Below are 21,431 nucleotides of genomic sequence, written 5' to 3' on the forward strand. Positions count from 1 at the left end.
CTTATTATTTATTTATTATACATATTATAGATACAGTTGCATTTAAAATACATACATTGATAGCATCACCGTATACATAAATCTATAGCAAATACACAAGCTCTCTGAATAAGCTCTGAACACACACACACACACACACACACACACACACACACATATAGAGACATACTGAACATGTATGAATAGTGTCTGAGAAAGCAGGCTGGGGTGTAAGTCAAAACTGTGGCGTCCGCCAAAGTTATGCCATGCTGGCTAATGTATTGTGGGATCTGTATACACAAGTAATCTAAACAAAACAGATTTATGAGCATGCACTGTCACACAGACCAGTGATAAATCTCCCGCTAAACTAGTGGGGAACGTGTGTGTTTGGCTTAAATTCACAAAATCTCTTAGCTTCAAGTTCAAGCATAAACTGATCTTTTCCTAAAATACACTGCAGGTCAGCTAAAAAAGATTGAGAGTTTAGGGGTGTGTTTTTTCTTTCTGAACTTGTGATAGTATTTTATTATTTTTAAACATGAGAATATTTCCATTAGATTTATCAGCCAGCCACCAGGAGGTAACTGGCTAGACCAGGAGGCAAGATTGCACAAGTCCTGAGTGTTTGCTAAGTTGACAAAGAACAGGCCGAGCAGTAAAACTAAACAAGACCGAGTTAATCGGGAGCTGAGAGCGAATGGTTGATCATGCCTGTTTAATAATACAAAAGACTGAAAAGGAGACTCTGTAGACTCTCTAAACATCGTCTTTCACACATATTGACCACTGACATCTATTATTGAGTGCTGACCTGGTGCTGGTAGAAGCCTTGCCACTCCAGCGTGTGGCAATACGTCTGCAGGTCCTGGGCGAAGGTGGCGCTGCCGTTGGTGATGGGCAGGTTGGGCAGCAGGTTCTGGAGGGCAACGGGGTCGGCGTGCTGGTCGAGGAGGGTGCGCACAATGGGCACCAGCTGGGTGAAGGTCTCCGCGTGTCCGCAGTTGGTGCCGTCCATTACTCCTCCCGGCCACAGGGGGGCGCCCAGACGCCCCAGCAGGAAACACACCTCCTCCCAGCTGAGACACAGCACCGTCTGCAGCAGGCTGTGGAGCTTCACGCAGGCCATCACACACACCTGGAGAGAGGCAAGAGGCGAATCACTGACGACACTCTAGAAAGAAAAGGGGGATTTTGTTTTATGGGTCACATTAAAATATGTTTGTGTGCTGGTTTACGCATTTGCCAAACCCTCTTAGAGAAGATTAATTTCACTCCATGTTAGGATCTGCACCCTTCATCAGTAGAGAACCACCAGAGCTCTTTGTTGTGGAGAGTTTAATGGCTTTATGTTAGTGTTTCTTTTATTTTTATCTTACCCAGTATATCCACTCAGCTAAAAGAGCTCTTGGATTTTCCCTTTCCAAGAGACACCCACACTTACAATGTCAGACTGCAATTAAGTTAATTTATTTTGGACTTGACATTTTGAAAAGAAATGGTTTTAGGGGGAGTTGTTCTACTTTGGAGACAAACACAGCGAGTGGAGCAAGTGATGGAAAATGTTATGGACCAATTATTTATGGCCACTTGATCCCACAATCCTACAGCAGCAGCGGCAGCAGTCATAACTCTGAGCGGAGCTGCCCTTTCATACAGAACACTCCCTAACAGGAATGCCCGCAATGTCTTTGAAAAGAAACCCATAGAAGGCCTGGTATTTCAAAACAGGCTTTATCTGAATGCGCTTGTCAAATTAAAGAAATACTGTAAACCCTTAAAATTTATTTTCCACAACATTCAGTTATACAGGTGGCTGGGTTGTGAAAGACGTTTGCCTTTGTGTTGTTACTGTTCTGATAGTTGAGTGGGAGACAGACAGGACTAGGTAAATACTTGCTGGGTGCGGCTGACCTGTGAGTGTTGCTGTTGGATATAGCCAGTGATGATACGCAGGCCAATCTGGGCCATTTCCTTTAGTTCGGTGTTGCCGGGGCTGCCAGGGGTACTGTGCCAGGCCTGCAACCTGTCCAGCAGGTTCACCACCCCCTCGAAGATCTGCAATACAGCAACGTCTGTCAACAACACACTCAACAAAAGGCAAGACCTGTTTCCACACCTTGCAGCATCCCCAACAACTTAGGGCCTTTCAATACATTAAATGGACCTCAACCTGCACTTAAAAGCCCAGGTTATTCAGGTACCAGCTACACCCACCCATAAAATCTCCACCCTACAGTGACACAGGACAGGAAAAGTTTCCCTGACAGTAAACATAGTAACAAGAGAAACACCCAGATGACCCAGCTCAGTATTTCCTGCTTAACAATGAAGCAACTTCAATCACTGATGCTTTAAGAGGGAATACCTCTTACTGTAAACATGGCTGATAGTATTTCTGTTTCCATTCATCTAAGGTTCCTGCTACCCAAATTATGTACCCACATCATTGTAACAATGTAATCAGACAAACAAAGATTCATCATAGAGATTTGACAATCAGGTTAAATTCAAGCGTCCGTTGCTGCAACAAAACTTGGTAACAGGTTGGTAGTAACTTGGTTGTCAGTTTGCAGTCTACATGTCACGGCAATGCAATAGGGGAGGACCTCATCTAAAGATATATTGACATATTATATTTATTATTTGATAGGCCTACCATAAATTATAATATTGTTACTGTTGCAACCAACATTATAATTGCCAGTCCATTAATTATAATATAGTTGTAATAAACAACAACAAAAATTATTGCATTTTCAGTTTTAATACACTGACATCAATAGATCTTTTTTCTTAAAGGTGTTAGATGTAGCATTTTAACATTAATAAATCATTACCATGTTAATATACGTATAATTATCATGAACAAATGAGACCATTGCTGGGAAGATTGTCAGCCTCTACTGGCCTCCACACTGCATTTTATATTGTGTGCCGCCAGGTCGGATATCACAGGAAATCTGCTGGATTGCTTTATAGCACAAAGGCAGATTGCTTTACGGCACAAAACAGGAAAAGGGCTGCTGTTCTTTCAGTGCAAAGGGAGCTAAAGCTTTCAGAGTTTCTCCCAGCAGCAGATGGGCGAACAATGGAAAAATCACTTCAACATGTTTATTCCCCTCAGTAAAATGAATGTCTTGCTTTTCAAAATAAACACATGTGGAGTGACGCCAGGGAGGGGAGGGGGAGACAACATCATCTTTGTGATAGGAGGCAACAGGGTTTATGGGAAATATGGTCTTAATGTTTTTAACACTTCAACAATACCAACAACACCAATGGCATGAAATGGAGGCGATCAATCGTCTCAACCATGTTCTCACTTATACCAAGGTATCACAATTATTTTGACAATAATGCACTGATGTTTAAAAATGCTACACGTAGCACCTTTAATTTAAATTTCCACTAATTTAGCTTTCACTTGGACTCCCTTACATATGCATATACTGTATAGTAGAGTCATACATACACAGCCAGCGAAGGCACACTACTGCTTCGGTCTTGTGCTTGTGCAATAGAACAAAGAGTGAACTTGGAGTGGTCCGTTTCTGAGACTTTTGAGTGACTGTTTTTCACAGATATCCGTTTTATGTGTATGCTCCCGGAGTAAGCCATCGCATCAGATCCTGTTTGTGATCAGCCACTTCTTGCAGCGCTGTATATGGAGATTTCCTCCAAGGTTTTGTATTGGCTGCATTTGGACTACAGGTTATTACATTGACATGTTGGGCCATTCAGTTTACAATGTAATGAGTTGGTAAGGCTGAAAAGGGGGGTGGAGGTAATAAAACTACTAAGCAATGCCACAACATCATCAGTTGGTAAGTCATGGAATTACCAAAAAGTCCAAATAGGGTTACGTCACTGGTGAGCAATGTGCTAGCTGGGGTGTGTGATATACCTTTTCACTCCATAGTGTGTGATTGTCTGTTCCCTCGGCAAAGAGGAAGTCTTGCAGCAGCCTGAGGAGCCGCACCAGGCTCGGGCAGAAAGGCAGAGACACTCCCTGGGAGTCCCTCAGGTCCGACAGAGACGACTCCAGCATCATCTCCAACAGACTGGCACACACAGAAGCAAGCAGGCTGTTATTACAGTACTTACAGTACAGGATTTGTAGATAAAAGGTGAGCGTTTAGATACAGTTGAAGGTGTGGTTCCATTTGTCATTCAGTTGGCTCACTTGAATACGGCATTGTCTCACTTGCATTCAACTGGCACAAAATGACTAACGCTGACCTGCGCTTGATGTCATCGGGCGGGCGGACCAGTTGGCAGGAGGAGCCCAGTTTGGTGAGGACAGAAAAGACCTGGCCTCTCTCTCTCCACACCACGTCCTCTCCCCCCTCCGCCCCGCTGCCGCTCCACAGCACCGAGAACACGATGTTGGTCAGCAGGTTACACAGCTCCTCCTCAGGGGTCTGCTGTAACACAAGCTACATTTAGCCTTGAACAGCAAAGCACTGAAACTATACACTACCAGTCAAACGTTTGGACACACCTGATTGAATGTACTATGTTTTTCATTATCTTAAACCCATTTTGATCTGAAGGCTTATGCTTAAATGCTTGAAATTTGCTTCTTAGACAAATATAAATAGTGAAGTTCATGCCTATATATGAATTCTTTGCAAAGCCTTTGCCTCTCCATCAAGGCAAAGGGCGGCTACTTTAAAGAATCTAAAATATAAGATAGTTTTGATTTGTTTAACACTTTTTTGGTCACTGCATAATTCCATTTGCGTTATTTCATAGTTTTGATGTCTTTACTATTATTCTAAAATGTGGAAAATAGTACAAAATAAAGAAAAATGTGGTGTGTCCAAACTTTTGACTGGTAGTGTATATTACATGAAGAAAATCAAACACAAATTACATAATTACAATCAGATCAGAAATGTCTTTGATAGGCTCCCAAGTCATGATTTGGCTTGATATATCAGAACGATTCAGTGAATCAGGAGTCAACGGTGCTCATCTTTCAGACCAGGCGAGGGACGCAGCCATACCTGTGGGTTGGACGTGTTGGAGATGGTGTCTCCTGTGGGAGGGTCTGTCCCATAGCTGGTGTCGTCCAGCACGTTGGACAGACTGGAGCTCTTCCTGGGTCTGAGCGGGGGGAAGGGCTTGCTGTGGTCCAGAGGAGATGGGGTTTCTGTCTGACTGCCTGCAGGTGTGTTTGTGCCTGTCCCAGCGCCAGCCTCACCCATGCCCCCCAGGTCCAAATCAAACGGCGATGTACCGAAGGGGGAGAGCGGGTGGTAGAGTCCCTCTTCGTCGGGGCGAGGCGAGGCGATGTCGATCGTGTTGGAGATGGACGACGAGTGGCTCCCCTGGTCCACTGAATCAAACGATTTAAAATGGAGGGAGCCGGTGTAGTTTTTCAGGGGGCCTCCGCCTCCACTAGGGGGCGACTGGGATAGATCGGAGAAACCCTCTGAGATGTCCCGCTGGCCACCTTCGTCCTCCTCCTCGTCTTCCTCGTCCCGCGAGGGGTAGTTCAGGAAGACGTCGGCCTCTATGACCAGGCACGGGTCCCTGCGCAGCGGGGGCCGGTAGGTGGGCTCCAGGGAACTGTGGGTGCTGGAGCCTGCCAGGCTGGCACCGCGGGACTCATAGGACTCTTTCACATACAGCTTGGTCAGAACGTCCTGCCAGCCGGGCTGCCTCGCCAGCTGCCTCACATAGTCCTCGTTGGTGTAGATCAGATGAAAGAGCTGGGGGAATAACAGAGGGGACCGAGGGGGTAAAGAGAGAGCATGCGTTCATTAATGAGACAAATTCAAGCATACTTGAATCAAAGCTGGACTATGGAAGATTAAGTAGAGTTAATGGATTATGCGGACTGACCTTGCGACAGACATCCAAACGGACAGTGAGTTCAGCTCTATGGGACAGATAGGCCACAGCCAGCAGGTCTCTGAAGTTAGGACTGGCATCTGAAGGGAAATGGGCCAAACATAATATTTGATTTAACATATAAGGTCTCTCTTTACAACAACACTGTGTCATGCATTTTCCGCTCAGTGGTCCCCAGTCCCCCAGTTACCTGTAGCAAGGACCTGCTCGTACAGACAGCGCACGGTGGCCATGGATACGGGAACGTCTCCAAGGAAACACACCAGGCCAAGATAGCCAAAATCTTTCAGCTTGATGCGCTGCTTGTTACGTTCAGATACTCGCTCACTCTTGAGGATTTTGTACAAAACCTGCAACATAATGGACAAAAAAGGGAAAATCACATTAGGCCTTTTTAAACGTGAAATTGATCACCTACTGAAATTCATCGCTCATCACTACTGTTAAAAAGCCACAATAAAACAATACAATATATCGCATAGGAGCAACTAAAGACGAGTCATTGTACGGCAATAAGTTGAGATACGCTGAGGAGGTCCAGTCAGATGTTCTCACCCTGAAGACCCTCTCCCTGGCCTCGTCTCCAAAGCTGGGGGTGAGCAGCAGGCAGTAAAGCTGCTCCACGCCCCACTCCAGCAGCGCGGCCTGCACCTGCTCACGGGGAGGGCAGCTCCGCAAGAGCTCATACAGCACGTCCAAGGCACTGACCACCTGATGGAGAGAGGAGCGAATGATGGAGGGAGAGCAGGGAAGAGGTGAAAGAAAGAAGAAGAAGAGGATAAAATAGAAAGAAATAAGGATTAGGGAGGAAAAAGGTTTAAGTGGTCACAAGAGTTTGGAAGAACAGAGAGGTTGAAAATGAAGATGCGGATGGTCAGGGAGTGTACTTGGAGATTGGGAGTGAAATAGTGAGCTGAAAAGGTTAGATGATAACAGCTGTGAACTCCCTAGAGACAAACAGAGATAAGAAAAGTCGTATACGTGTGAGTAGTACCTGCTGCTCCTCTCCCACAGTCAGAATGTGGGCGAGGAGACTGTGAAGCTCCTCGGGCGTAGGAGACTTGAGGAAGTCTTTCAGCAAGGAGAACAGAGAGGTCTGAATGGTCTGCTTCTCGTCGGACAGAGCGCTGCCGTCTTTCTCCACGCTGAGGTCAGTCACATGACCATAGAGATTAGTAAAAAGATAAACACACACATATGAATAAATTATATAAAACAGACTAGAACATGTATACGGATCTATGAATACATTAGGATTCATCTCCACTCATCTATACCACGTTTGGTAAAATCTTTGTCTTGCATTGAGTTAATATTTCATTGTGATGCCATATCGTTCACCTGTAGTATGTCCGGATGGTATCCAGGATGTACTGCACCCCGTACTTCCTCCTCATGCGCTGCTTGCCATTCTTTATCACGGATGACAGGTACTGGACATGAGCTTTAGAAGGAAAAGAATATTTTTGTCATCTCTTTTAATAACTTTAATAACATTTGCAAATGACTCATACAAGTCCATGTCATATCGTCGCTGTTGGGCGAAAACCTCGTACCTCCTAATTTTGGTGATTTTCATGTTGTAATGTCAATTGAAGGATTACATGGCCCTCTGTGGGTTGAGAAAATTCTACAACCCTTGGGTTTATGGGTTAGGGTTAGGGTTAGGCTTCCAAAGCTAATTGGATAAACTGAAAAATGCATGGTCGTCAAGCTACAAACAAGGCTGGTTTTCAAGGTTTTCATCCAACAACAGCAATATGTTATACCAAAGAACTGCATTAATTTAGAACACAGCTGTACACAAGTGCAGCCCTTGAGGCAGAGAGTCACTTTCAATCCTTGCCACGGCCTGAACTGCAAACATTAATGTATTCCATCTCTGCTCCACAGTGCTTTCAGCCCCCGCTTGCTCCCTTGGGTCTTTGGGTGCATATACATATAAAAGCGACACAAACAGCTTTGACAGACATGAAAAGGTTCACAGGTGCATCACTCAAGACAACAAGAGGGCTGCTGAAGCCTTACCCAGACAGACAGCAAAGTGGCTTTTAGTCCAGATGCGGAAATCGAAGAGCAGGTGCTGGTAGAGTTGCTGTAGCAGGGGGCTGTTGCCCTCGCTGAAGACCTGCTCCAGCAGCAGCTGACATGCCACCGAAACATTCATGTCCATCATGCTGCCTGGAACCTGCAGGCAGATGGAGAGAGAGGGGAGGCAGAGGGGTGGCAGAGGATGGTTTACTGACATTTAAAGTGTGCTTGTGTATATGTGTTTCCACTTATCTGGCTTTATTTGTCTACAAGGGTTTCTGCAACATGTATTTCTAGTTGAGGTGGTTAATGTGACTCGCTGTTCGGGGTGTGTCATGCGCTCGGTTGAAGAGTATATAGTGTGCCTAGTGCGTCTCTGCCAAACAATTTCATGTGATTGTTAGAACAGAGCTTCCTCACAGGATGCTCCACCTTGCAGTCATATATACCAGCATGTCCTGTCAGACCACCAGCCTGTCTTGTGCTCCCATAATGCACCACTGGAACAGCTGATGGCTGCACACTGTGCTTTCACCCCTCAAACATCCACTATATAAACACTGTATGGCAATGTAAAAAGCACAAGCATGTGATACTGCGGATATGAATGAGTCATTGCTGTGTCAACAATAGCACATTTACAATTACACAGGATTTGATGTTGTGATCCTTTGTGCCATAATCCAGGGTGAGCCCACACAGAAGCCCAATCAGATGTCAAAAAGAATGATGTGCTAATCCACAAATGGTATAGAGGACATCAGGCTCTGCTGTCATAAATCAACAGAACGATCAGACAGGCAGTCACCAAATCTAAATGTTACAGTGTTGAGTGTGTGAGTGCGGGTCTGTCACTGGGGTTATCAAGGGGGCTCATCCCATCACAGATGTTTCATTGAATTAGGCCCACGACACCCCCAGAAGACTCAACAGTGATTTCTGGCATCCCAGAACCACCGCCCCCTCAACAACTGCTCTCAACACCAAGTACAGCTAAAGTCACCTACACTACCTTGTACCTATGCTTAGGCTTATCCCTAGTTCCCAACATTTCTTGGTCATTTCTGAACTCGCTACTCAACAACAGTAAGCTAACAGGACGGCTTACACTGCTGACTTGAGACAGCCAACTCATTCCGGCTAACATGTCTATACTGTCATGATATGAAACTCCTAACATAGATATTCATACATTTCCATATTTCATATAATTTAGTCATAATATTTTGGACCCCAGTTGACTTCAAACTGAACAACCATGCTTCTAGCAAACTCTGCATAAACACACACAAGCATGTGAAACTGTAGATATAAACAAATCACTGCTGTGTCATCAATAGTACACTCATTCATTATACATGAATTTCAAAGCGCAATACAATAGAAAAGGTCAAAAATGAAGAAGGTTGGTCCTGAGCTTTCAAATGCAAATCAGTTCTTTCTGCACTTGTGTTCCTACTAGCCTGTCGCATATTGACGTGCACGGTTCTTACTTTGCTGAGCATAGCTCCCATGATGCTCGGCCCATGGCAGTGCAGCAGGCTCTCCTGATTGACAGGGTGGTGACGAATTAGGTTCTTCATCAACAGCAGGAAGGCAGCAATGCTGTTTCTCTCGAGTCGGCCCTCTGACAGACACAGAACAGAAGGGCACTCAAAACCTCAGCACCCGCAGGCAGCATTTATGCATTACACAGCACTTTACTGACGTAGCCATGTCTCAGGATGAGTCATCAGTCATATCTCATGGTATCTGTCTCACCACTGTAAGATTATTTATTCCATTTATCTCATTCTGTTTATGTCTATTCAGTTTTTCTGCTCACTATGGTGCACTGGACTACTGCACTGCTACTCACTACAATCTTTCCAACAGCTGTTATCACTCAATATGCCAATACTGCTTCTGGCATTGAGCATATAATTATTACTACATTTGTTTATGTTTAATCTACTGTTTGGCTGTCTGACTAGCACATCCTGTACGTCCTTGTACAGGATGCAGACTCACTGCTCCTCACAGTGTCTCTAGAGCCTGAACTGTATCGGAAATCATTCTTAGCATTACAATAGCTTAGGAACACAAGGATGCAGGAACACGTCAACGCAATAACGCCCCTCCTTCATGACACTATCACATCATACCAAACATACAGTGCTGGAAAAGAAGCTATATAAAATGTGAATCTCTTCATCCACAGCACACCCATGCAGTTTAACCAAAACCTTACTGACCGGAGGACTTGCTCAGAGGCAGCAGCATGGCGGCAGGGCCTCGGGAGGAGGTGAGCTCTGGTCCCAGCAAGTCTGAGGTCTCCTGAGCCCCGTTATCCACATGCTCAGCCTCGCACACCTGCTCCAGCAGGGGCAGCAAGACCCCTATGCCCCCCACCACGTTCACCACATCCTACGGGGGAAAAGACATATACACAAATATGTTTTGTTCACGTTCATTTATCCAGATTAGTGCTGCTGTGATCAAGGATCGCTTTTACAAGGGAGACCAGGCCAAGACTGCAGCAGCAAGATAAACAATAAAAACAATTAATAATTCATAATAATCTCATAAAAAGTGAAGAGGAAAAGGAGAAAGAAAGAGAGGTGTGAGATAGAGATAGAAGAGACAGGAGTTCAGTCGTGAAACGATCAAGAATTCAACCAACCAAGTCAGCAGTAGTACTTGTACACACACAACACCCACTGACTGAATCATATCATTCAAAAACTGTTTGATAGCCAACCTTGATGTCCCAGTTCACCACCCTGTGTCCTGTCAGCCTCCCGTCATAGTGGTGGTTCGGAGACAGGTCCTGACAGATCTGACTCTTGAAGGCCTGAAGCACACATACCCACACACACATTCAAACAACAATATTGTAGTGGTATGGTTTGTAAGTGTTATCAGCAACAGTGTGCTGCAGTATTTTATGTTTTCCCTGTGTTGTTCAGTCACCTGTGGAGTGTAGTAGAGCAGGAGCTTGCTGTTGAGGTCAGATAGTTCTCCATCCACTTTGAATAAGGACACATGATTGGGGCCTGTGTTGGAGAGAGGAGAGTAATGTGGGCCATAAAATATCCAAACATTACCTGATTTACCTTGAACAAGGGGTGATTTTAAGGGACACAGGAGTATTTGTTACTTCTGTTGTCGGAGTACTGTGATTTTGACCATTGCATTCCGTACTACTGGTTTACTGTAAAGTCGTCGATCTAAGAATTTAAGCTTACACTCATTGTAAGTCATTCTAGATAAGAGCATCAGCTACATGCGTAAAATGTAAAATGTGTATAACAACATTTGCATAATAACAACGTGTGGCGTACCTGCAGCGTACAGAGCTTTCGTCTGGGTCGGCTGCAGAGCCTCGTGGCAGATGAAGGCCGTGCCCAGGAGGCCATCCAGAGACGTGGGCGTTCCCCACTCTGTGTCCTGCAGCCCCGCTGGGATGGTGTGCACCGGGGCGTCGCGCAGAGACCCCCAGTGGCCTCCCGCAAAGGACGCTGGGAAGGACTGGGAACGGGTGAGGTAAGGGCCGTGGGCGGGGAAGGCAAACTCTGCCGGCGGGAGGGAGGGGGCCGTGGGCAGAGTGGGGGAGGTGGTGGTGGTAGTGGTCCGGTGGCCTGCAGAGCCGATGCAGCAGGAGGTAAAAGGCTAGAGGGTGTGGTGGGTGTGGTGAGGGAAGGGGGGGGGGGTAGAGGAAGTTAGACTGATAGAGGAGAACTGTGCCATGCCGCCATAGATACTAGTCAACAATTTAGTCACATTTACCTTAAAAAAGATGGAACAGTAATAGGGAAGTGATAATGAGGCCACATTATTTGCATTTCATGCTAAATTAAATGGCCCTCGTTGTGTTTCTATGGTTTCTCGTTTTGTCAGTTACCTCATTGAAAGAAGGGAAGCGAAGCTGAGCAGTTTTACGCTGCTCTCCGTCGATGTAGATGGTGACCAGGTTCTGACCAAATGGACGACGGCCAGGGATGTGGACTATGGCCACTGAATGCTGTGATGAGGACGGATGGGTGTTAAAGAGCAGAGAGATTTCTGTCGGAGTCTACACTAAAATAATGCATATACAGAGCTGGAAGCTGTTTTGAAAGGTTACTGATCACACATAGGTAACTTTTTTTTATATTCATTATAACAAAACAGGAAAGGTCATACACTGGCACAGTTCACAGCTTCAGGAGGCACATTCTTCAATTTCTTACATTAAATATATTCAGTCATATACTAAGTTTCAGGCCCAGGCAAATTTAAGAGATAAGGGTTCTCAGACAGAACCTCAGAGAAAAACTATGATTTGTGATTTTCTCCTTGATCTGGTCTATATTTGCTTGGGACAGCCTAAATGGGGCTAAAGTTGACCAAAATCTTACCCAGCAAGAGTCGGTTAGTGGGTACTCTGGCAGTGGGACGGCCATGTAGTCTTTCTTAGTGCAAACAGCCACCACCAGCACACCCTCCATGGTGAAGAAGGCTTCCAGCCCAGTTCCACTCGCTGTGAAGAAACTTTATGGAAGAAACAGTTTGGGGTTTAGGTTACTATTGGAAAATCAAGTTACATATGTACAAAAGCTTCAACTCTTCAACTCTTCATGCATATCCATCATATCTAATCCACTCTGTGTCCCTCTGGTCTGCAGTACCTGTAGAGCTGTTTCCTGCGTGGCCCTTTGCCCATGTCATACTGAACCCCTGTGCCACAGTTAGCGGAGGGTTTATGGGGGTTGGAGAAGTCAGAGTAACAGGAGGGGAACTCCATGTTGAGGCAGAGCCAAGCGTGAAAGGCAAACCCGCTGCCCGGCCAGCGCTGGACAGTGGGCACCATGATGCCTGCCATGGGGGGTGTGAGATCAAAGTACTGCAAGGCGCTGTCCTGGCCTTCCCTGGCAGCCATGGCCGACAGCACCCTGATGATGCGAGTGCAGTAGGGGTGCATCCCCCTGCCCACCCCGGTGCCACTGTCCTGATCCACCCTCAGCAGTCTGAGCAGGCTCTTCAGCTCCTCCGGCCTCAGACATAGAGAGCCCAGGTCCTGGAGGAGGCCCAGCAGGGCGTCCGCACACTGCTTATCCAGACTCTGTGGCTGGGAGAAGACCTGCAGCAAAGCCCCCACCATGCCCGCCTCCACGGCCACGGTGCGGCAGGACAAGGAGCCCCCGCATACGGTAGCCAGCCACTGGGCCACCAGCAGCTGAAGGTCCCTCTGACCCGACAGATCAGGCAGCCACTGCAGCAGCAGCAGCAGCGGCTGGTCGTTACTGATGCCCAGGTGATGGGCGTGGGCGTGCTCACCCTCCACCGCCTGGAGACAGAGACGGATAAAGAGATGAGACAGAGAAGGGAGACAGTGAGGAGGAGTTGGTGGGAAAAACAGAGGGAATGCAAACTCAATAGAATGAAGACAACATATGGATTATTCATCAAGGACTACATGGTCAATAATTTCAGGTAAAACTAACTCTGTAACACAATTTGGAAAGGAACAGTACAGCCAGTTAGAACAAATGCATGACGTCCATTGTCTCTGAATCATATCAGTACTCAGTGGGGATAATGAGGAAATGTGCTGTTTTCACCATGTTCATCAGCTCCTGCAACAGCCTCTTGGTGGGCTGACCTTGACTCTTCAGCACATCAAACAGCTGGGTGTAGCCAATCCTCTCCTTGAAAACCTCCTGGGGGGGAAGGAGACAGAAATAGGCTGCAGAAAGCTGCTCAGGGGATAACTAGTTGGCACACTTCCACACAGTGGAAGGGAACACAATGAAATTTCCTAAATGAACGGAAAAACAGCCCTGCTCATCAGGCTCTCATTTTTGTTAGCGGTATTGTAGGAATTCAAGTATTATATGCTTAATGACATACGCAGAGAAGCATGAAGGATACCAGAGGAAAGGAGTTTAATATTTGACCATGGTAGATCACAAAGGCCCTTACCTTAGCAGAGGGAGAGTTACTCATAATAGCTGTGAGGACTCCTAAGGCATGAACTGTGATAGTGTCTGATCCTCTCTCCCAAACCTACATAAACAGAGGCAGGTATAATTGCATGTGGTATCTCAGAACTGAAAACGTGTGCACCATGTGACACCAAAACCTGAAAAAGGTGAATATTTAAACTGCACATAAGCAAAAAGGAAACAGGTAACTTCTGACCAAATCTTGGTCACCAAAAGGAAAGGCGATTTCTGTTCAATTTTCCATTAAATGCAGCTTCCAAGAGTAAGCACATTTCTTTACCACACCAGGAGCAGATTGGGTCAAAGAGAGCTGTTGCACCAGTTACCAAACAATCTCCCCTTTGTTAATTACTGATAGGTCCCAGCATGCAAAACCAAAGCCAAACAAGGAATGAGGCAAGCCCTGTCTATTGCTAGAATTTAGGTAACATGAAACCCCAGCCCATGAAAATGAAATGTGAAATGTGAATCCTGTATAAAAACACTACATATACTAGATATACTACATATCATAAGCCAGATATTCATTACAAACACCACCAGTTATACGACAGAGAAGCCAAAACAGGAGCGTTGAGAAGGGAACAAGGGAAGACATGCATGGAAAAATGACCACCTCATGCACTACAAAACACACAACATGCTCTTCTTGCCCGGTGTTGTCAACAGGAAATTCAGCTTCTACCTCTGAACGTGACGTAAACCAACTCTCCCGCACCGAGCAAAGATGCATTCTCCAACTTCATATCCAAATCTTAACTGTCAGACATGCACAAAGCACTATGCCAGCTTGTCCTCATATTTATTACACGTGGGATTTAAGTAGAACAAGACAACAGCAAAATCAACCATTCTAGATGGACAGATTAGACAGATAAGATGGATAGACATAAATAGAGAAAAACAGTCATGTATAGCTGCACTACCTGCATTATTTACAAATGAGCGTGACAGCTCAGACTTCCTGTCTAAGGCTTCCTGTTTAAAGAGCTCAGAGCAGCGAGCGAGTGGAGAGGAGGAGGCTGAGTTTCCTGCTGACAGACTCATATCAACACCATGGGGGAAAGTACCTGATCCACTTCGACCTCTGTGAGTAAACGTGTAGTGAGGTCACACACAACCTCACGCTCCGGCCTACGCCTGTTGCTCTGATAGAGCTACAGAGCATGTACACACACACACACACACACACACAGACAAAAAGACAAGACAATTAGACAAAAAGTTATCTTTGAGAGTTAATAGAGCCAGGTTTGATTCTGGTCTCTCCACGGCTGCAGCAGGACTTGTGCAGCTGTGTAAGCACGACACCAGCGGGAAGCATATCAATTTTTGTGATTTGTTGTTTCACACTGACCACACAGACAGAGGTTAGACTCACTACAGACGGAGCCAGCAGACGTGGCATTCAGGCAAATAAATGCGGTAATACATCTGACAAAAATCTGACAGACTGACTGGCAGACAGACGGGCAGATGAGTACAAACAGCTGACAGAAAGATGAATATAGAGTAGATACACACAGTTAGATGGACAGGGGCCTGACCTTGCTGTTCTGAATGAGCCGGAGGATGTGTTCGAAGCAGTTGTTGTTGAGGAAGACGGCCTGCAGGACTGGTCTGTCAGCACACTGCAGGATCTCCGGCACAGCAGCTGAAGACGACAACCACTAGCATGTTGACTCATCGTGACAAGACAGACACCCTTATTAATAGCAAGTTTATCTGTCACTCAGAAAATAAGTTTGATCCTGTTTGATGCTGTTTGAAATAGATAAAACAGTACTGAATTATTATTATTCCAATATATTTTTAAGGTTTTACAGCTGTTATACAACACATTTGTACCTATACCGATCCATACAAAAGCACCTGTGCTCAAAACAGTACTGAATTAAAAAAAAAAATGGGGTAGCTGGAACTGGTAATGAGGTGCTTGTGTGGCGTTCAAGCGCTCTTACTCAGCATATGGCTCTGGAGGGAGATCAGGCTGTCCTCCCAGCTCTGCCCGTCTTCCTGCTCGCTGCCAGGCGGGCGGTTCCAGTTGAGGAGCTGGAAGTAGCCCTCCAGTATAGTCCTGATCTCCACCTGTCGCTCTGCGGGGCTGCTGGAGTGCAGGATGTGGATCATCGCGGTCAGACATTGTAAAGTGAGCCGCAGCAGCCTGGAGTCCTTGGGTTCGGCGGCGGTCCGGCCGCACCAGGCTCGCAGAACGGAGAACAGATCCTCGACAGAGTGAGGGGTGATGGAGAGGAGGCCGTTCTTCTGAAAAATAATGACGCACGGACACTTACAGCGACTCTGACTCATACAGTTTTCATTTGCATTTTTAGTGTTTTAGACGGCTGAATGAATCACAGCAATTAAAGGCCGACGCAGACGGAAGACGGGGAAGCGCACCTTTCCTCCGCTGATGACAGCCCCTTGAAGATGAACCAATCTGAGTGTGAGGAGCTCTGGGATCTGCTCACTGTCCTGTAGGCTTTCTGTGGGCATGTAGTGGGTAGAGTCAGCCAAAGAGACATGAATATGCAAGACAAGCTTCCACTACCCCATGCTACAGTGAAAAGAACAACACAACGCTGTCATAACATCATGCAAATATTGTATAAAAGAACTGGTTTCCTAAAGATATAAAAACTCAGCATTACAACACCGCAATACCACCGGTGTCATTCAGGGTTATTTCAAACAGATAAGTGTAAACCTTGCTAATTGGCCAGGTATTACACAATTACCTCTTAACATTCCCAATTGAGGCGTGTTGTTGAGTCTTACGGTATAATCTTCCTAATCTTTAGACATATTGAAACTTGCCCAGACTGAGATTTCCCCCATGGTTTATAGATTAGCACTTGCTGATCAAACGGGTCACTATAATTAGAAACACTTGGACTCTGGTGATAGAAGCCTGATAATTAGACACCATATAATTACATTTTTAACCAAGACCAAACATATCGACTGACTGCACTGACTACTTATTTTTCAATCAAAGAGACCAAGAGGTAAGAGAGGAGAGCAATGCACTAGGAGAAGAGGGGAAAACAAAAGGGCAATGTTTGGAAGTCCAACATGACAGTATTAAGCTGTGTTTGGGCAGTGATGGAAACGGTTTAGGGGAAGATTCCTCTGGTATGTGGGGTGTAACGGAGCGGAGGAGAGGGAGTGTCTCACCGTGGAAGAGAGCAGGCAGCTCCTCTGGCAAGGGGAGAGGGGAGAACTTATATTTGTTCCTCTCCATCAAGCTCACCTCCTCCCTGCAACACACAAAGGCAGGAGTCACTGCACTCCCACTCACATTACCTCATGCCAAGTCAGAGTGTGATTGCCACAGATACTGTTGGCACTAATGAGGCGTGGCATCGAGGCTTAGAGGCAACGGGACGAGGTGTTACAATTTCTGACAGGGTTGGGCAACAAGTTAGCCAGTGCGTATGATGTCTGAAGTGGTGATGGAAGACACATATGTGTGTGTGTGTGTATGTGTGTATGTGTGTCTGTATATTCCACCCCCACACATTCTTACAGGCATTCTTACAGTATCCCATTTAGAGGCCACAACACACACACACTCACCCTGCCAGGCGTCTCCTCCATGTCTGATAAGGGTCAAATAAGCTCTCACACAGCACGAGTCCGTACTGCGCGACCAACTGAAGAGATGACTGCTCCTCAACTCCCTTCTTTAGCTGACATAGCGGACACACACACACACACACACACACACACACACACAAACAGTTTATACACATCATCTTGAGCCATAGCACACATTTCTATTTCTATTTCTGACATTCTTTTAACAGGTAACAAAGACAACACATTCCAATACAGTGAACAAAAGGTCAACCACACACCCACTCTTTTCACTGTAAACTAGTTCTGTTACTTCTGTCTGTGAAGATGTCACGCAATATAAATAGCATTTAGATCAAGTAAGCTCTCTGTCTCCACACACTATATCATATCTCTGCGTAGTTCAGCTGAATGGGCCCTAAATAATCTATGCATGCATGATATACTCAGCAGGCTGCAGAGCCAATCCCCTTTAATAAATCATTGAAATCCATGTCTTGTTTGAGTTACAGTTCATATTGCCAGTGCTGGGCCTTACCTGGTTCAAACAGAAGTTTAAAAGCTTGATAGTTTCGAAAACAAAGCCAGGGGTCTTGTCTGGGTCGATGTTTTCCATATTCCTAGAAGTGGAGAGAAATTCAAGGCATTAAAACCTAAAATAAATCTGCCTTATGCTCTTTTCATTTCCATCTTGGGTAAAAAGACAAATACACTGAATTTACAAAATATTAGGCACATCTTCCTGATACTGAGGTGCAGCCAGCTTTTGCACAAACCACATCTCACAGCTTAAAAAAAAAACCCTTCTCTAACTCGTCTGCTTCTCTTCGTCTACATCTCCTCCCTTGTGACTGGCGTGGATTTAATAAAGGAAATCTATAAGGGATAACGGCTTTTACCTGGATTCACTTCATCAGTGTGCTTCATGATGAGAATAGGTGTCCTGAATATTTTGTACAGTCAGTGTGTGTTTCATTAAGCGTTAAGACGACGGTCATTAAGATGTCAGTGCAGCAGGTGTAGAATGCTACAACACCGAATCATCCTCTGCTGCTTATTATATATTATGATAAAGACATCTATACTTGGCCCTCACCTGCATACGATGATGAAGAACTTGATGAGCAGCAGGGGGTGCGGGGTGCTGCTGTTCTGCTCGGCGCCGGAGAGGTGCAGCGCACTGTGCCATAGCTGGGTGCTGAGGAGCACGAGGACCTCTCTGGGGATCAGGGGCACCTCTGAGCTGCACTCCTCCAGCCTGGGAGAGGAGAGGAGGAAGTGGAGCGAGGGGGGAAGAGAGCGGAGGAGGCAACAGCAGAGAAACAAAGGCAAAGGGCGATGTTACACCGGCCTTGTTTACTATAGCATAAACATGTCAAATCTCCACAGGGGGTCAGAGTTCATGCTTCTCCGTGAGATACCAACCACCAACCGGTGCCTTCTGGCTATGCAGTTTGTATAACATAAATAAGTATTAACCCACTCACCTCCGAGGCTCCAGTGACTGCACATCAATGAGCTTCTCAAAGGAGGCAACAAACGCCTCTAGCCACTGTTGCAGATAACCTACGTCTTTCTGCAGGAGGGAGGAAAAGCAGATGTGAAGCAATAGATAAAGTTGTCCTCACGCCTCCAGTTCTGCAGTCACATGCATGTCGTGAGAACGCAATGTATAGGAAAAATGTGCGTGGTTGCATAAAACACTCCCTCAATGGAATCTGCCCTGTTTGTGATCTTTTTTTTCTTACTACCATTTAAAAAGATTTTTATACTGACACACTCAAAACACAGCACTGACTAAACCTGAGGACCTGTTTCTGAAACAGGATGTTGCAAAGAGATGTCAGTCACACAGAGAGGAACACATGAGCCAATTCTGTCCTTTTTAAAAAATAGTGAAGTTAAATAAACAAAAATCAATCCCAATGCAATTTATTCCTTTCTTGAAAGTCCATATCATTCATAAGCAACATGTGTGTGCACTTTTCAACGTCTGCCTCCAATTGTTTTAAGCAAGAACTGATTGTGTTATTGCATTTGTGTAATGGCATGTTAGATGGTTTCAACTGTACAAGGATGTTTTTTTTTATCTGTTATCGCAGCTTTTATCTGCCTCAGCAGTGCAACATATCCTGCCACTCTTCCCTCCTCACATCAGTCTCCCCATCTCACAACAGTCTAAATCAATGGTTCTCAACATGGGGTCCGGGGACCACCAGTGGTCCTTGAGGGGGTTCAATGCTGAAGTTTAACAATTCATCAATTTGCTGGGGACCCCAGCAAATTGATGAATTGTTAAACTTCAGCATTATTTCATTTACAAGAGGTTAACACAATTAGAGAATGTAGAAGAATGACTGTTTTAATCATAGTTTCACTGTTATCTCTACCTACAATACAGATAGTCCAGGAATTCTGGACAAAATCATATCTAACAATAAAAATATTCTCAGATTTGGGTCCAAGAGACAAAATCTCATAAAATGGGGGTCCGTGTCTCTAATGTGGACTAAATTAGGGTCCTTGATATGAAAAAGGTTGAGAATCGCTGGAAATATCATACAGACCACCAAAGGTCAAATTACTAAAATATCACCCTACCAAGATACTGAGTCTTATACAAAGGCAAATGCTAATTATTAGACACTGAGGATAGAGAGCAGTGGTGACATTCATGCACATCCAGTGTTTCGAAATAAAATTACAAAAGAGAGGACATCTAGAAATGTTCCCAAATGCGCTGTGTGAAAAGCAACATGAACTTTTACATTTAGCATGCATGCAGCCACTGTTAATTAATTTCAAGGTAGAATGACTGTTGACTTCCTCAGAACAGCCTTTGTGATGGAGAACATGAGTGTTTCCCATCAGGGGACAGTGTGACTTACTCAGACTGGTACACAAATAACATAAACAGCACATGATACAACAATCCATCAGTCACTTCCCCTAAGCTGCCAAGCAACTACTTCTCAAATGAGCAATGTATACTGTAGCTGATGCAGCCTCCATAGTGTAGGTCACTTCAACAGCAGCACTAATGAAGAAGACTCCAAGTATAGAGGTCTAACACGTATGTCAAGGTTAGAGAAGCACTTTTAAAAGAGCAGGTTTAATGTGCAACTAATTATCACAATTCTTTTATTTACAGTAACAGCAAAATGGAATCAAGACTAATGTAATTAACTCTCTGAAAACACTGCATCACCACTTATTTTTATTATTCTTGCATTCATTTGAAATGTACATTACCAGCTGCTGTTCACTTGCGAGCCAGTCCATCTCTCATTGTATGTGGCTGAGCAGGGAGCCGGGTTCATGCGAACCCAGTCTCAGAAGAGCCTTCAGTCTAGTCCACAGCACAGCTCACTAGTCGCACATCACTCCTAACCAGCACTAGCGTCTGACTCGCTTGTTCCTTTTCTCCCAGTGTCAAGCAAGCGACCAGGAAATGCCAAGTCACTTTAACCGAAGCCTATTTCCTTCATACTCAGACTCTGCCTACTCAAACCCCTTCCTCTTTTGCTTCTACAACTAGTTGAGAGCAGATGTCAGGGAGGTCTCGACAACAACTTCCCACAGCTACAGACTCAGAGCTGTGTTTATACTTTCTAATTTAAAAGACCAAAAAAAATGTTTTAGACGAAACAGCTATTCACTGAAATACAGGTCTCACCGTTGGAACCGTGTCACTGCCTGCACCTGCTGTTGACTGACATGAAAGATGCATTTGCATGAGGAAATACTAAGTGAAAGTGCAAACAGACTAGAATGTGATTTGAGTGTGCATTCTTGATCCAAATAAAGCAATGGATCCCACCATGTTAAGAATACTGTATTTACAATTACAGGCAGCTTAGTTCATATGCCTTTACCCTTATCACTGTAAGTTTCAACACACAATCTGATTTAAACTTATTGCAATATTTTCATTGAAATGATTGTAATCACACAAATACATAAAATCCTCCACATACACTGTGAAAACAGGAAATTGCGAACAACCTATTGTTT

At 45.1% G+C, this 21,431-nt stretch overlaps 1 protein-coding gene across 4 annotated transcripts in view; it reads right to left on the reverse strand.

Annotated features, from left to right (window-relative positions):
- Positions 1-21,431, reverse strand: part of nbeal2 (neurobeachin-like 2) — a 38,097-nt gene that overhangs the window by 11,023 nt on the left and 5,643 nt on the right. The window contains exons 1-31 of one of the 4 annotated variants that reach the window (XM_071915888.2): positions 20,670-20,798; positions 18,905-18,993; positions 18,514-18,675; positions 17,956-18,037; positions 17,418-17,530; positions 17,016-17,098; positions 16,239-16,324; positions 15,800-16,103; positions 15,386-15,492; positions 14,909-14,995; positions 13,816-13,899; positions 13,455-13,553; positions 12,522-13,180; positions 12,252-12,384; positions 11,756-11,875; positions 11,196-11,523; positions 10,825-10,907; positions 10,613-10,705; positions 10,107-10,278; positions 9,366-9,499; positions 7,870-8,029; positions 7,183-7,285; positions 6,836-6,986; positions 6,397-6,552; positions 6,032-6,191; positions 5,833-5,921; positions 4,992-5,699; positions 4,222-4,406; positions 3,887-4,043; positions 1,894-2,037; positions 794-1,117 (exon numbers count right to left, since the gene is read on the reverse strand). In XM_071915888.2, coding sequence (XP_071771989.2) covers positions 794-1,117; positions 1,894-2,037; positions 3,887-4,043; positions 4,222-4,406; positions 4,992-5,699; positions 5,833-5,921; positions 6,032-6,191; positions 6,397-6,552; positions 6,836-6,986; positions 7,183-7,285; positions 7,870-8,029; positions 9,366-9,499; positions 10,107-10,278; positions 10,613-10,705; positions 10,825-10,907; positions 11,196-11,523; positions 11,756-11,875; positions 12,252-12,384; positions 12,522-13,180; positions 13,455-13,553; positions 13,816-13,899; positions 14,909-14,995; positions 15,386-15,492; positions 15,800-16,103; positions 16,239-16,324; positions 17,016-17,098; positions 17,418-17,530; positions 17,956-18,037; positions 18,514-18,675; positions 18,905-18,993; positions 20,670-20,699 — 5,385 coding nt within the window. In that variant the 5' untranslated portion in view covers positions 20,700-20,798. Of the gene's footprint in view, positions 1-793; positions 1,118-1,893; positions 2,038-3,886; positions 4,044-4,221; positions 4,407-4,991; positions 5,700-5,832; positions 5,922-6,031; positions 6,192-6,396; positions 6,553-6,835; positions 6,987-7,182; positions 7,286-7,869; positions 8,030-9,365; positions 9,500-10,106; positions 10,279-10,612; positions 10,706-10,824; positions 10,908-11,195; positions 11,524-11,755; positions 11,876-12,251; positions 12,385-12,521; positions 13,181-13,454; positions 13,554-13,815; positions 13,900-14,908; positions 14,996-15,385; positions 15,493-15,799; positions 16,104-16,238; positions 16,325-17,015; positions 17,099-17,417; positions 17,531-17,955; positions 18,038-18,513; positions 18,676-18,904; positions 18,994-20,669; positions 20,799-21,431 lie in introns of those variants that run through there. The other 3 variants (XM_071915887.2, XM_071915886.2, XM_071915889.2) reach the window with 3 other exon arrangements.

This window comes from Centroberyx gerrardi, chromosome 12 (assembly GCF_048128805.1).
Source record: "Centroberyx gerrardi isolate f3 chromosome 12, fCenGer3.hap1.cur.20231027, whole genome shotgun sequence".
Classification (NCBI taxonomy): Eukaryota; Metazoa; Chordata; class Actinopteri; order Beryciformes; family Berycidae; genus Centroberyx; species Centroberyx gerrardi.